The sequence below is a fragment of the Zootoca vivipara genome, chromosome 9, assembly GCF_963506605.1.
Source record: "Zootoca vivipara chromosome 9, rZooViv1.1, whole genome shotgun sequence".
NCBI lineage: Eukaryota > Metazoa > Chordata > Lepidosauria > Squamata > Lacertidae > Zootoca > Zootoca vivipara.
In genome coordinates, this window is record NC_083284.1 from 37,390,952 (window position 1) to 37,408,204 (window position 17,253).

The window sequence follows — 17,253 nt, forward strand, 5'->3', positions numbered from 1 at the left end:
ACTAGGCATGCATGTTCCAAAGAGGCAGGGAGAGAAAGAACAAAATGAGAGCAAATATGCCTGAGGGAATTCTCAGGTGCCACATTTATCTTCACTAGTGAGATTTTATATCCCTAATTATCTAGTTAAACAAAATACAAATAAAAGTGATGTCACAGCAGAAATTATACATTCTCGTTAAAAAGAATGAGAGCAGTTCAGTTTCTATCAAAACTGATGTTATTAGATGAAATATACCAAGGAGCAATGTCAGGGAGGACTGTATGTTTCTTCGTGTGTGTGTGTGTGTGTGTGTGTGTGTGTGTGTGTGTGTGTGTTTTGATCCATACAAATTCAACCTATGCATCCTGTGCCTTGAGGAAATACAGGTACATCAACTGTTCTGTCTACAGAAGGAAACCCAACATATGGGAGGGAACTGTGCTTGTCTCGGTGTTGAGTGAGAGCTTCTTCATGGATCCAAGCAGAGGAAGTGGCAGATGGCCTCCTGAGCATGCCGCATGTGGGAATTAGTTGGTTTCATAATACGGTGTGGGAGAAGTGCCTTACAAGAGTCTTCTCATGCTTCTCTTATTACCACTTCTAAGGCTTCAAAGCTGTCATCTTTCCTCCTCCTCTGCTGGTGCTATGCTGCACTCCCCAGGGAATGGACGCAAGGCACCCTGTGGAGGCTTCACATGCCAGAATGTGAAAAATCAGTTTAAGCTCCAAGTGAAATGGCTTTTGTTGCAGGAGGCCCCTAAGTGCTCTTGTTTGCTTAGTGGTGCTGGAGTTTTGAAAGCAGATAAAAACATCCTCACAGCGGACTTAAAAAAAGGCCCTGAAGTTCACTGGTGCCCTTAAATATTCAAACACAAGTGTTAAAAACAGAATCTTGATTCTCTCCTAAATCTGTTCAGGTAAATTACAGTGGAACAGCACAACAGACAAGTTGTCATTCGTTATGAAGTCGGCAATGAAAGTCTTGTTGGTTTCCTGGGTAGAAAGATCTAGCCTTGGGAACAGATGGTAGTAGATTAACTTAATTACTATTCCACAACAATGTGACTTTAGACAAAGCACCACTCCCATGTTGTCAGGGGCCTCAATCCAGAGATCCCATTTATACTCCCCACCCCAACTTTCATTCCTGAACTGCAGCATCTTGTCCCACTGTGTCCCCTGAAACCTCAGAAAACACACCACAAATAAATCTGCTCTAAAAAGCTGGCAGATTAGTCATGCTTCCACAATTATTCTAAAGGACCTTTGGTAAATTCTATGACAAAAAATTACTCTTCTAAATATAGAGGATTTTAGATCAGAGTACAGTACTTAGGAAAACTGTAACACAGCAATCTACCCTTTTCGGATCAACATTAAACCCCAGCTGGCAACCAAGGGACCCACTTTTATTTCTTAGCCACTAGAATCCATCTTTCTTCTTCTCTTCTCTTTTCCTCAGTCTTTCTCCTATTACTTTCTTCTATTTTCACTTCTCTTAATTTTTTTTAATTAAACAAGGAAATTTGTAGAGAAGCTGCTAGTGCCAAATGTATTGCTTTCCTTTCCTTTGGATCACATCAGTGAGGCCAAAAAGGGATGGGTGTCCTTGTCGTCTGGGCAGCCCAGGACCTCCTTACATAATGGCCAGGCTTGCGCCCTGGCGATTTCACTTTAGAGCTGCTCACGCAGTTTGACTTCACTCCTGGAGGTGCACTCATCTCTCAAGACAGACGGATGCCAACAACAACAACAGCAACAGCAGCAACAACAACAACTGCTTTATCATTATTGCTACAAAGCATACTACCGGTAATTGCTTTTGCTTTGGAAAGTGGAAACTCACAAGTGTTCCTCCGTGGTCTCTCGAGTAGAAAATCTGGTGCTTGTTGTAAATGTTCACCCCTTTTCATAGCTTTTCGGTTCAGACCCCTTTGTCTTGTTGATAGTTCTCTAGTCTTCCTTCTTTATAAGTTCATTTGGAAATTATTTAGGCCCCAACAGCTACCAAATGTAGATACTGTACTAAAACACAACCAATTTCTCTTTTTCTACTTCATATAGGGCTCCCTATACCATACATGCAACATGTCCAAGAACACAGTATATGATGATGATGATGATCATCATCATGATAATGGCCACCCATATTATCCACCACTTCTTTCTTCTTCATCAAGTGATGCATCTATATGATTCACAGAAAGTGGAAGTAGTTTTTTAGAATGCCACATTTCCACCTCTAGCACTGGATGTCTTAACACCAAGGAGTTTGCTATGAATTTAACATAGGACTTACTGTGGGTTAGGAGACAACAGTGAGAGAGATTGCAAAGTGCCTGGCAATGGTTCCATCTCAAAACCAATTGATTTAATTAATGCAATACATCGGAGTTGTGTGCTAACAAGGCCAGAAAGCTGGATAGATATTTGAGGATATTTCCTATATCAGTGGATGTAGTCAACAGATGAGTTTTATGGAACAAATACACCATCCCAAAAATGGTCCACATTGAGTGATCTTGACATGTAGGTCTGAAAGAAACTGAAGCTCTCATTGACGCCAACGTAAGAATAAATTGGGTGCATTTGCAAATATTTTCCCTAGGGTTACCACTCTCTATTTAAATTGCTCGGTAAACTTTTCGTCAGCTTCCTGGAACACTGACTTGTGGTTATATTTGGAGAAAATGCCAAATATTAATTACCGTATAATGAGGTGTTCTTTCCAGTTGAAAAGGACTGATAGACAGTGATGTACTTCTAAGTGCCATGTTTTTGCATATGGAATCTCCAAGGGCGTGTCCAATGGCAATTTTAAAAAGTTCATTTCCAAAAATGTTTATTGTTACCCAGCCCAAATATATGTTAGGTCCCAGCTTATATGGCATATTTCTCTGTTTTACATCACCATCATTTTTAGGTGCAATGAGTTAGATTTCACATGCATTTTGAAGAAAGCCCTACCGGGACTTACTTTGAAGAAAACACTCAACAGGTTTGAGCGGTCATTGTACCTTTTTTGTTTTGGATATTGCAACATAGGTCTGCATCACCAAGATGGCATCAATGTGGTTAATGAGCAGAATCAAGCAAGCTACTTGAAGTAAGAAGGCTTCTTTCAGGAAATAGAAGCTTTGATGGAATGAGGGGGACCAGAAGGAACACACAAAGGCAATGCAAGCAGACATGTGACCCCAAATCTGCCACAGAGGGTTGAAGGACGTTGTGAAGCAGATTCTGGGGATGAGGAAGGGGGGAAATGAGAAGTCCTCTTTGCACAAATGGCTTTTTCATGCAAGTGGACATTATTGGATGCCACCCACTGTGAGAAAGTATGGTATGACAAATATCTGTAAACTTTATATTAAAAATTCTTATTTTGATCTTTACTAATCACCATAAATCACAGGAAATAAATCCAATGTTCAGCAGTGCCTTCCCACTCAAAGTACAACTGTATTTTAATTGAAATTATTGTACATATCTACCATAACAAATGTTATTGCAAGGGAATTTTGAGTGACTAGTAAGTCAATGATCTTTGAATACTGAATTGTAATGAATAAACACATAGTCCAGAGACTGCTTAGGATAAATACACTGATATTTGATAAAACACTGCTGTCTTTATTTATGTTTCTTTATATTGGAAATGCTTTGTGCATTACAGTTTTGAGCTATAATAATTTTGCTGTTTGACTGTGTTGTAATAACTCAGAACATAATCTGAAATGAACCACAAACTTTATCAATATTAGATTAGAGAAAGAGAACATCAAAAACAAATAAAAAAATCACATCACTTTCTCTAAAGAAGGAACAGATTAATGGCACTGTAATACAATTACTGAATTCCCAAAGGAGACTATGTTGTCTTCCTCTTAGGAAACATTTACTTGCCCATTGCAAAAGTGTTCTCATGAATGTACTAATATTAATGCTAGGCTTTTATACTACATCTTGTCATATTGCTGAACTGATAACAGAATATCAGAAAACCACTTTCATAACAAAGTGAACTATAAGGAGCAGTGTGATTAGACTGAAAAGTTGAACTCAACCTCTAGTAAAGACTTACCCAAAGTCAGAGATTTGTGCGTAGAGCAGAAGATAATAGCCACTGTATCTGCTGGTGTGAAACCAGAATTCTTCCTAGAAAAAATGTAAGGAACTTTAGAAGTCTCTTCTACCAAATGTCTGCTCACTTTCCATACTCCATAAGAGTGTTTTTAATCACTTTGCATTAGGTTTCATAAAATATAGTTCTAGCTACATACGCTCACCAGCTTTTGATTTTTGCATTAAATGGAATAGCTTCTCTGTTGTTGCAAAATCTTGTCTGCATATATTCTTATCTGGAAAATGAGAGGGTTCAGGAGTGTCAACCTGGCTCTGCAACCAAAATTTGTGGATGCCTGGCCGCTTAATGGGAAATTTTGTGGGTGCTCTGGCACCCAGGGAGTTGGCACCTATGAAAGGATTCCAATTGGTTCTCATGGGAGATATGTTTATCCCAGCCCAGGGTACTTTCCCACAAATGTAAAGCACCACATTAAAGCTATTTTTCACATTTCCAAAAACTGGGTACCAGAACTCTTAAAACACAGTTCTAAATAGTCTATTAGGGTGAAACCTAAAATACTGGCATAATTTGCTTGTAGCCTTATTGAAACACACATTATCTGTGTGTTTGCACTCAACGTTAAATCACGGTTTAGTGTTACTAGGACAAGATGCAGTGGCACTTGAGTTTATGCTACCCACTCCACTTCCAGTGATATCACAAGGAATTGGAAGGCTTTTGTTTCCATTCTGGAGTAACAGCAGCTTGTTGTGCGGTCTGAAGCTAGGCACATGGCTTAGGGAAAGGAATGGCTGCTCATATGTAACAGGAAAATTATTATTCATTTAAATATCAAAGTATTTTCAATAAAATTCAGTCTGCATTTCTAGGCGTGCGAGTGTGTGTGTGTGTGTGTGTGTGTGTGTGTGTGTGTAGACAGAGGGAAAACTGCAAGTGTCTGAACCACCTGTCCAAACCCCTACCCAGCTCTTGCCTATCTAGTTCAGCATCCTCTTCTCATAATGGCCAACTATATGTATGTGGAAAGCTATATCTTTTCCCCTTTTAAATAAAAACAAAAACAACTTACAATTTGCCACACAATAGGAAGGAAATAAACTACCCCCGCTCCAAGAAAGGCATAGATTACTTGCTAGTTTAGGGGCATGTTAGGTGATTGGGGAAGGTGCTGAATTCAGTTCAGCACACCCTTTTTGGCTCCAATAAAATTAGTGCATCACAGTTGAGTGCAAAACCAGGTAGTAGGTTCTGTTTTATATTAAATTTGTCCACCATCCACTGAGGGCCATTATGAAAAAATATGGTCTGTATACAGAAGATAAATTAAAGGTGCCTAATAACTGCCTCCTGGAGGCCAATCAACCATGCTGATTGTGCAAGAGATTTTCCCAGGCACTTCAAAAATTAATTGCATCACAGAAATCTTGGTGATAAAAGCCAGGTTGCATAGCAGAGCACTATGCTAATAGGGCTAGATCAGGCCTATGTTAACAAGGAAAGCACAGGGACAGAAGGGATTCCCTCTGTGACTACAGAGACGTAGCTCTTGGACCCTATTCAATTAGTGGCTATTAAGTAAAAAGAGAGTGTGTGAATACGTATTAGAGTAGTAATTATTCCAAACTGCAAGTGTCCAGGAAAGCCCAGCACACCATTTTACCCCCTCCTCCTGAATTGTTTAATTAACTACTCCCCAGTTAGGCATTTTCTTCACTACAGCTGCCTCCTCCACTCACCGTGTAGTTAATTGGAGCTACAGCCAGCCAGAGATCCTCTGCTGATATTTACAGTATTTTCCCAACAGCTGCAAAGAGCTTGTTCTCAGCGATATTGGGAATGTATTGTAATGCTCGTTTTCTATTTTCTATTGAGTCAGATTGTATCATAGCAAGGTGGGGTATAAGTGTTCAAACAAACAGTAACTGGATTATCCATCCATCCTTTGCTTTCTCAGGTGCATAACACCTGGTACAAACTTTTGAGTTGCTGACAGAAAGGACAATACTCCCCAACTATTCTTTTTTGCCATAGAGATAACTTTTACTGCCGTAACATACCTTGTAGAGAAGAAGAAAGTTAACATCATGAATCCCAGCTGAACTGAAAATACTGAAAGACAAAGTAGTTTGATAAATGTTAAATGCAACATGAAAAGACCCACGCAAATGTGCATTTTAGATGCACACCCATCTCTTCATATTAAAAAATGCATCTATTTTACTATTAAGAATGAGAAAATATATGCCTGCTATTCTGCTACAAGTACAAAAGTCAGATATGTACCTGCAGCACTAAACACTGTCATAATACCTTACAAAATTCTCCTATTCACCCTGTGCAAAGAATTGATATCATAGTAGGAAAAAGTAATGAAGGGCTTGGAAATGGCTCTCACACTCTGAATAAATGATCATGAGGGCTGGTGGCTTGTTAGTTTTCAGTATGAGGCTCACATAACAGGTCAAGCTGGTTTCTTTGAATGGGTGAACTTTTGTTAATTGGAGGAATTTGATAAATGTTAATTTTTTGACAAAAGAAATTGCTTCATATTAAATACAAAGAAGCTAAGAAATTAAAAGCTAAGAAAAGTTAAAATTAAAATTAAAAGATGAGAATATTGAAAGGAATAGTAGGAAGAACATATACATGCATATTTATATGTATGTGTGTATGCAATTATATTGCATATAATGTATGACTGCAGTATATCTTATTAAATATTCCTAAGTTATTCATGAATTTAAAAGTGTTAATACAGAAGTCTTCATGTGTTAGTCGCTTGCAGGGTCAACACAGAAAGAAAGGAGCAAGGGAGCTACAGGAGATGTCCAGCCCAATCTCAAGTTCTTCCTGACCTTTCCTACGTTGAGGATAACTTCTGAAGCACATGGTGTGGGGTGTGTGTGTGTGCTTTCTATGAGTCTATTTCTTCCAGGATGAATGAGGATTAGAAATTTTGTAGCTTCACCAGACAATCTCACATGGCTGCTTGCCCTTCCTCACCACCATCTTACACTTTTGGTTTGCATTAATTTCTGAATTGTTTCCCCACATTTTGATCTCTATTTAGTAAAACAGGAACTTTTTTTTAACCACTTGAGTTACAGACAGTCCTCAGCAGAATACTTTTATTTTCTGAGCTAATTTTAATCTTTAAAAGGGTAATCCCAAGGCAGTTATTTATCATCAAATATATGAAAGAAGACAAAACACAACAAATAGTATTTACCTGAGGTTTACTCAGAGTAGACCCATTGAAAGTAATGAACATGACTAAGTTAGGCCCATTAATTTCAGTAGGTCTACTCTAAATAAAATTTACTTGAATAGCACCCTCTCTCTCCTCAGCCAATTAAAAAAAATGCTTACAAGCACCTTTTTGATCCAATTTATCTGACATTTTTTACACCTGACCAAAACATACGGATTATACAGACAGGGCAAAACATACTGATTGTGCAAGAAATATAATTCTTGTGCTTTATGACAGAACAATATTCTACCAACAACAAATATTTTAACATGCTGCTATTCAACTAGAACCATCCTACAAAAATTCACCATGAAAAAACTGACACTCTTGTTGTTAACCACAGAGAAAACCATAATATCGTAAGTTCTATAATGCCCATGGAGAGTGGATGCCCTTTTAAGATTTTATATCCAGAAAACCGTATCTTAGTCAGCTCTGCTATTTACTGCTTAGAGATGAAAGACTAACTGAAGCACAATAAAATTTAAAACTTGACACTTTGCCACATCAGGAACTGCAGGGGCCACAAGAGGATCCTTCCACACATGCCTCTGCACACATAGAGGAAAAATATGCTTCCGTTTGTGTGTTTGGATTCTTCTTACAATGAGGGGATTTGTTCTGGAAGACCATCTGTATTGAAATCGATAGCTGACTCTGTGGCAGAGCAAACCAAGGATGCTATCCAACAGTGTAGATGCTAGCAACACTACTTTCTGAGCACCACGGCAACACAGCTTAGCTAAGCACCCTTGCTCAAAATATTGTGTGCATGTGCATGGAGAGAGGGTGGGTAACTGGTGTCACGACAGCTGCCACTATGAGCAGGTCCCTGTATCAGGCCATCTGTTGCTGCTAGGTCATACCATCAACCTTCATTTTGTAAAATAGTACAACTGTGTGCTTAAAAGTTGCCACTTTTTTGCATGTGTCACTGCAAGCACAAAGGCTGCACTACAGCTGGGGGGGAGGCAGCGGGCCATCTTGTCACCCCTCCCAGGGTGGCACCCGGGGTGCGCCCCCATGCCCCCCCGTACGCCCCTGCCCACAAGTATGCTTGCTCTTCAAGGAGCACATCATTTCTAAATAGAAGCAAATGTCTTAATTGAATCTATGCTACTACGGCATTACCCACATATTAAGGCGCACCATTTCTATGCTAGAAAATTATAGCGAGTGTTACTTCTTTTCTAAAATGCATCCAAAAACCATGGCAGTGCTCAATAGCCCCAATTCATCACATATTAGAATGTGGTTGCAATACAAAGAAACTCAGAATGGATGTGGGAGTACACTATGGGCTCTGATTCCTTGGGCAGCAATACACAGCTCTTTGAAACATTTTCCAGCTCTTAAAAGGGATTATAAATGAACTGGTGGTACTTACTTATGAAAACAATTATAATCAGGCTAAACTTGTCAAGGTCAATGTTTGGATTGGAAAAAGTATCACAGAACGTTGTATAGATGATCATCAGGAGCACACAGCTGCTAATAGCACCAAACGGAGGCTTCTTTCTCTCAAGCCACTCCTTGATGTATCTTCGGACAATCTGAAACATAGCAGGAGGAGAGAGAGGAAAAATCAACAGGTTGCCTCTTTTCAACGCACACAGGGAGCCAAGTTGGGCATCACAAAATGAATCTGACAGCGGAAAGACATAAAGAGAAGAGAATAATTTGGATGACGGCCACAGTGGATTTCAAAGCTTCCCTGCCACATAACTCTTCTTCTGGGGAATTTAACATTTGTAGTGCAACTTCCACTGGGCGTCCATAATGAGAGTATATTTTCAAGTACATTCAAGTCTATCCTTAATCATGCCAAATGTTCTTTGCTAGCTGTCACTGAGACATGCCCATTAAGCCTCCCCAAAGTTTATCTCCTCTGCTGATACTAATGGATGTATGTAATTATCACAGTCCCCTTTGCATCAACAGACAATTCCAAGTGTAACTTTGGGAATCTTAAAAATCTGACATCTTCAGGAATTTCATGTGAGCAGATAATCGAAAGTGATCCATGGAACATTTAAATATTTAAATAGCTAGCGATGCACCAGAAGTTTTTAATTAAATTATAACTCATGCTTGAAAAGCAAAAGTGCATGTGTTGTGGGAGCTTAAATAATTCAGAGTTTGAAGATATGGAGTTTTTGTAAACCGAAAGACAAATGCCAGTTGCATGCTTTTGGAATACCAGAATTAACAGAAGAAGATGAGCAAGCCTACAATGTTTAGTGCAACTTTTTCACATTCAGGAATTTGAAAATGTAATTGTTTCATCAGTTTCCCTCTTCCTTTATTGTTTGGAAGTACAGTAACTAATGGCAGCATGGTTCTAGAAACACAGGAGTGATAAATACTTTTTGCTACTATTGACCAAAGTCCTCTTTCAAAGTTGTGACATAATTCCAGAAGGTGGTGCTGGAAGACTAATTCCCCCTGGGAATTAAATCAGCGTGGCTAGCCTGTAGCCCTCCAGATGTTGCAGGAATATAGCATCCACCATCTTTGATCATTGGCCATACTGGCTGGGGCTGATAGGAGCTGATTGGGCAACACCTGGAGAATCTCAGGTTCAACCATACCTGTCCTACAGGGTTCCATCTTTTCTTCCCTTTCTTTTTAATCTACATGAAAGTGCTATGTGGCACAATCAAAGTTTGCAACTTACAATTAGACTTGCAAGAAATTATACAAGCCATGACTTGCATTAATTTTTCAGTCACCACATTACAAGACTTCTCAAGAGATGCCCCAACAGACTTTATTACTGCAGTGTTTCTGAAGTAACACAGAAAGTTCATGCTACCCATTAATCCAGCTGTTGTCAACCTGGTACCCTCCAGATCTGGACTTTTTTGGACTACAACTCCCATCAGCCCCAACTAGTCTGTTGGATTTGCCATTATATTTTTATACTGTTTTATTGGCTTTAAGTTATTTTTTTTGTTTTCATTGATGTTGCTTCTGTACACCACTTGAGAGATTTTTGAAATATTAAATGGTTTAGATATGCTTTTAAATAAAATTTTAGAAATCAAAATCTTTCATAAGCTTCATTGCATAGCTGCCAAGTTTTCCCTTTTCTCGCGAGGAAGCCTATTCAGCATAAGGGAAAATCCCTTTAAAAAAGGGATAACTTGGCAGCTATGCTTCATTGGGAGGGCTCTCCCCTGAAAGGTAGAATACATAAGGCTTTGAATAAATGAATGTGTGTGTACATGTCTCTGTGTGTAGATAGGAAGCGGTAATTTAATTAAAGGCAGCTGTGAAAAGCCTGGAGCTTTGCAAGGGTGATACTACAGACTCCAAATCAGCACAAATTAATAGCAATGTGCTTTTGCACACAAACAGGTGCCATAACACATTTACTGAGCCAATATTTGCTCTTCAAATAAAGGCAGGTTATTCAAGGCCAATCACTAATCTACTTTGAACCTCTCATACTCTGGAACCAACAAGGCAACAGTTTTCTATATTAAACTTTCTGTATGGTACTAGAGACACACTAACAGGCAGGCTCAGTGGAGTAATCACTGGGATTGGAAATAGGAAACTTAGATTTAAAGCTCGTTCACAAAACGTAAGGGTGGAATCATGTTGGTCACGTGACTTTAAAGACTGGTTGCTGCTTCTTTTCTGCAAATCAGGGCTGGGAAAGTGAGAGAAAGCCAATGTAGCAGAGCGCCAACAGGACTGAGTTATGAAAGGCACCTGTCTGAATATAACCACAGCCTTTAACTTGGTAAGTGGCAGCAAGGACACCACAATCTCCCCCATATATGCTTATGGATAGAAATACTGCTCTATATCCAGATTGGCGTGGTGGTGGTGGTGGGGGAAATCGCATGATGTAAATTAATGATTTGCTAGTGGATACAGCTGACAAAGGGAGAAATGAAAAGCAGGTGCTGGGTAGAGATCTTAACAATAGGCATTGGCTAGCCTATTACTTTCACAGCCACTATAATGAAATTAATTATTAGCATTTATATAACACTTTCTGCATATTCAAAGAGCTCCATGCACATTCTTCTCAGTAATTCTTACAACCATCTTGTATGTTAGGTCCGTATTATTATCTCTATGAGTAGATGATATGGGCAGAGGACTTCGTGTATAATTGAGGTGAGATTGAATTGGCGACTCTCCAGCTTAGCTATACACTACAGTGGTTCTACAACAAAGGATCTCAAACATTATTTGGCCCAAACAAGAAAACAAATAGTATGAGCCTCTCCAAAAAAGAAAAGTATTGCCCATGTCATACTCTTTGCAGCAACTAAAGGTGGGTGTATGGTCCATCGTACAAAGGCATCTGAGGCCACTGAGCAAGAGAGTGTCAAGATAGCTGCAGTTATCTATTATGGATTTAGTTACATTTTTCATATGCCACCTTTCCAACATCACACTTGAAAAAGACGTTCTATCCACCTGTTTCTATCTGAGGATATAACTACACATTACATGATGCAAATGCACATAACTGAACCACAGCAGCCCTTTTATTTAAGGAAAAAGCACTTCAGGAAGTGGTAATCTGAAGCAGAGAATTGGGTGTGTGGCATGCTTAGTCCTTTCCTCGCATGTCAGTTCCCTACCTGAAATTGCTACTGAAAAAGCATTTCCTAAAATAAAAGGGTTATCACGGTTCAATTACACATACTTGCATGCAACATATAGTCAGGCCTCAAGAACTTCTGAATCTAGAACTGTATACACTGCATTCAGGGTTGCCTGCAAATGCTGTATATCTTCCATTGAACTTACAGCACTTGATACAACTGCAGTGGTGATTCTAATAATGACACTATAGGAAGGGAATGCTAATGTAAATTTGATCTAAGTTACCGGTAATTACATGGGAGGTCCTCCAAATCTCCTTTATTTATTTTTTAAAGGGGCAAATAAAAATCAGATGTGAGTTCATGGAAGTGATAAAGTACACCTTGGCAGTTTAATTTAGTAGCTGGATAGGATGGAATACCCTATAACGGTTCTGAGCTTGCTGGATCTGTGCTCTGAACAAATTCTACTTTTGAACTGCTGCCTTTGCTGACTGCTACTTCCCAGCCACTTTGATCTACAAAATCCCTTTCCTTTGAGCATCCCAAAGAAACACATATGACTCAAGTGCTCTCTCCTTTGAAGAAATGTGAAAAAGATCACAAAACAATGCAAGGTTTTAAATATAATTTCCTTTATTGACTATTAATATTCTGATGTAGCAATGTACTTTCCAAAAAGATGGATGTCAGAATAAGGCCATATCCCTCTTCAAATGTTCTCTGTTTTGATTTTGTTATTTTTTCTTCAGCTTATTGCTTCTTTAAATCTCAGTCTCTAAACATCATATACATCAATCTATGTGTTTATGAATAACATCTTGTTCAATGAGCAGGATGCAAATCACAATATTGTGTTCTATTTAGTTTTAGGTGAGTGTTACACAAACTCTTGCATGTTATTAAAATTCCCTAAACAATCTGAAGGGCATTTTCAAACTTCTATTTTTAAATGTTAAAAACACTGCAATTCAATACCATAAAACAAACCTTTCATGACATTTTTAGGGTGCTGTATATTATATTTTTCTTTGTTTACCTTCCTATCAAGAATTCATCTGTCTGTAGTGAAAGTCAAGTGTCAGATAAGAGTGAACTATGGCATGAATGCTGTTAATCTGTCATCTCAATTTTTCTGAACAGCTTTTCAGCAGTGTTGGCCTCCCAGAAGATTGCTGCTTCTTCCTGAAATTCAGCTGAAGTTTAGCTGTAAACAGGGCCATTTCTATATGGATTAAAGTTACATTGTAGTTTAAAATGTTTCTTAAGAAATGCTGTAGCTTTACTTGCTTTAAATGCCAAACTATATTGAAAGGCGAAGCCTATGCACAAGTCAGAAGGAAGTTCCACCAAGTTCTGTGTGCACAGGACTGCAGCCTGAAAGCCTGTTTATAAAATCAACCTAGCTCTTGCTTGAGTAAATTATCATTGGTTTTCCCACGGAAAACTGCTCTTAAAGGGGGGGGATTCGTAGCTGATGCTTTATAGCTACTTTATCTTTTGGATGGTTGTTGTCCAATTGTAATTTGCTCAGAGGTGTTTTATGGCACTCAGTTTTGGGGCATGAGGAAAAGATATGCCTGAAACGAGATCAGCTGGGGAAAGGGCAATTACAGTGATTCTGAGCAAGGGTAGATATATAGAGAGAGGAGGCACAGGCCAGGTGACACAGAATAGAGAGTGTGCCAGGCCCCTCTCCAGCTTGAGGAATGGTGGTTGTCCTATCAGCCAACCTTCAGGTTTGCAGCTATTACTGTTGAACGCCAGATTGACTTTGAATAAGTTTTGTCCTAACCATGATTTGATTGTGGATAAGAAGGCTGACCTGGTCTGTATCACCAAGACCTGAGTGGGTGAGCAAGATGGATATAAAATTGCTTGCATTTGCCAAGAACTTGACTCCACTGTTAAAGCAGATACATCACAAGAAGTGTCTGTCCAGTCCTAGGGGTTGGACGAGTTTCTGTTAGTACAGCCCAAGGACATGGTCAAGGTGCCTGGTTGAGTCTGGGTGACAATCTGTAAAGAGAGGGGTCAGCCTGGGCCAGGATGGTGATGGGGTGGTCTCTGCCTGCAATCCTTAATAAATTCTTATTTTATTCAGACAATCTAAGTAATTAATGACCAGTTGCTAGTCTTCCCTTCTTGGGCAAGGTCCCTGAGCAATGATTGTGGAACAGATCCAGGCTCTCTTGGATTAAACCAACTTTCTAGATCCATTTCAGATGGGATCCATTTCAGTTAACTTCAATATGGAAACTGCCTTGGTCACCCTGAATAGTGAGCTATGCTGGGAAAGAGACATGGTGAGTGTCTTCCTGTTAACTCTTCTCAACCTCTCAGTGCTTTGACCATGGTATTCTTCTTCTGGAACAGCTAAGTTGGGGTTGAGTGGCATTGCTCTACAGTGGTTCCAGTCCTACTTGGATGGTAATTTTCATATGGTTGTGCTTGGGTAATACTGTTTGTTGCCATGGAACATTCAGTGTGGAATTCCGCAGGGTGTGATCTTATCTCCCACACTGTTTAACATCTCCATGAAAATGCTGAGTGGGGCCATCCAGCATTTTGGACTACATTGTCTGTAATATGCTGATGACACACAGCTCTACTTCTCCTTTACACCTGCAGGTGTGGCAGTGGATGTGCTGGACAGTTTGCTTTGCCTCAGGAATTGACTGGATGAGAGCTAATAAACTGAAGCTTTATTCTGACAAAACTGAGCAACAGTTCGCAGGTGGTTCCCTGGACCAGAGGGATGAGATGTGGCCAGCTTGGGATGTGGTTATACTCCCTCTGAAGGAGCAAATACATAACTTGAGATACTTCTGGATCCATTAGAGTTGCTTAAGGTTCAAGTTCCCTCAGTGGCATGGAATGCCATCAACTTCTGCTGGTGGCTAGCTGTGCCAAACATATGTTGTCTACCCTCTGGCAACCTCTAGGATGGACTACTACAATGTATTCTACATGGGGCTATCTTTGGAGGCAGTTTAGAAACTGCAGCTGGTTCAGAATTCAGCAAGCAGACTGATGATCAGGACAGGGCACTCTGATCATATAGCACCAATTCTGGCACAACTGCATTGGCTAACATTTAGTTTCTAGGCTCAATTCAAAATGTTGGGTTTGACATTTAAAGCCTAATGCAGCTCAGGATCGTAATTCCCCCAAGGACTACCTATCCCCAGACCCTGCAATCATAATCTGAGGCATGAAAATGAGCCTTTCCAGTGGCAGTTCCTTGCTTGTGGATTGTTCTTCCCAAGTAGGAATACCTTGCACGATCGTCTCTATTTTTAAAAGCCAAGCAAAGACTCTTCTCTTTAACCAGACTTTTGGCCCTTGTTCTCTTATTGGGGTAGGAACTCTTATCTCTATAGATGTGTTTAAAAGTTTTTATTGGTTGCATTTGTTTTAACTGGATGCTTTTGTGAGGAAAGTGACTAACAAATATTATTATTATTATTATTATTATTATTATTATTATTATTATTATTTTCTTCCTGCTTGAGCAATGTTTTGGGGACAGATTAGCACACTCCACCTGCAAAATCCACTTGCAGAATCACTATATCTCAAGAGAGCAACCCAGTGAGCTTACAAAGTAGAATTCAATTACATATATCTATATACCATATTTACATTTTAAATTGGTGCAATTGTAATAACTAATTTGAGTTTTAGTTAAGGACAGTTTAATATGAAGCGCCCACTTCAGGCTGGCAAACAAATCACCAGTGGGCAACTACAGAATGCATGAATGATAATGTACAGACATGGCTTTTATTATTTATTCATAGAGAACAGTGGGTTTTGGTGTGCTGCTTTGAAAAATGTTCAAACTGGTAGAATATAATAAAAGCACTGTGAAAATTCTATTTCATTAACTTTTAATCATAAATCACTCTTTAAAATAAAACATAAAATAAAAGTCTGTCACAAGCACTTAGTTCTAGAGAAGGGAGAAGGACAGCAGAAATGGGAAGGGAAATACTGTCATGGTACTCATTTTTCTGGTACCTGTCACAATCCTGTTAGAATGAGACAACACAAACAAGAGAGGCCACAATCTTTGTCCGGAGTCCCAGTATAAGGGGGGCGGGGAATAGGGCAACGTGGCTTAGAGGCAGATGAACAAAGTGCTTTATATCATGCAGAAATATTTTACCACATGTGGTAGAGAATTGTGAAAATTTGGCTCCAGCACATCACTGTGGCTCATACACACTGCAACCCAGATCTATGTGGCACTGAAATAATATAAGGTCAAGACAAATCTTCAACAAAGCCTTTTCTACATGTTTTTCTGAGAGGCCACTAAACTGCTTGTAAAGGGGTAGGGTATTGAAGGGTGGGTGTTGAAGATAACACACGGGGAAGAACCTTAGCTTAGGGGCAATACAGCACATCCTCTGCATGCAGAAGGATCCAGAATCAATTACTGGAATCTTCAGATGTGGCTGGGAGACTCCTGTCTAAAATCCTGGGGTACATGTTGCGAGTCAGTGCGGAGAATCAGTATACAGTACTGAGGCTTCCTACATTTCTCAATCCAACAGGGTAGAGCTAACTTGATACAGCAGAAGGTATATGGGGATTCACATCCAAATGCACACCTCAATTTTCATTCCTCCACTAAAGGTCACATAAAGAAGTAGAGGTGAATCTAATGCTGCCATGCAACATCAGTGGGCAGTGTAACTACCAATGCAAGAAGAAAAGGAATGTCACCCAGCTGCCTGGCAACAGGGACATGTCTCCCTTTCACCTCTATTCAGAGTGAGGGCAAGGGGGGTTAGGGTGCCTAAGTTTGCCTTTTGTGATGTAAACATGCAGCCTTAATCTAATTGGGTACTTTGTGTTTGATCATCATTTTCACTATATGATCCCTATATGGGAGCTTAATAATACACACATTCTGAATGTGTGGTTTTAACTTCTAGCTTATTAAACAGCTGAAATATTTTTTAACTTTAGAGTCAAAAGACCTGAACATCAACATGTCATGCAGCTAATTGGTAACTTCATACATATATGTATAATGTGTAAGCATGTTATTAAAGTAGCCAGACTGGCTCTTAGTGTACACTTATCTGTAAAGTACATGCAGTGGCCCACCTGTATTCTTATAACACAACTACAGTTCAAAAATGACAGGATAAACATTTTTCCTGAAAAAATCCGTGTGAAATAATTCTTAGGCAGCACACAAAAAGTGGGTGGGTCCCAGGGCAAAATTTAGCTGCTTATACTTAATGGACTTAACTGGAATAAATAAATTCAAATTCTGAAATGGTGGGAGAAGGCTGGAAAATCCTTGTGACTTGTGGCCTGAAGAGGATGTCAATGAGCCCAAA

General features: G+C 39.4%; 1 protein-coding gene across 2 annotated transcripts in view; it reads right to left on the minus strand.

Moving 5' to 3' along the window:
- SLC10A7 (solute carrier family 10 member 7) overlaps window positions 1-17,253 on the minus strand; it is a 136,208-nt gene that overhangs the window by 18,224 nt on the left and 100,731 nt on the right. The window contains exons 8-10 of one of the 2 annotated variants that reach the window (XM_035113913.2): window positions 8,710-8,875; window positions 6,127-6,178; window positions 4,064-4,137 (exon numbers count right to left, since the gene is read on the minus strand). In XM_035113913.2, coding sequence (XP_034969804.1) covers window positions 4,064-4,137; window positions 6,127-6,178; window positions 8,710-8,875 — 292 coding nt within the window. Of the gene's footprint in view, window positions 1-4,063; window positions 4,138-6,126; window positions 6,179-8,709; window positions 8,876-17,253 lie in introns of those variants that run through there. The other variant, XR_009558138.1, reaches the window with a different exon arrangement.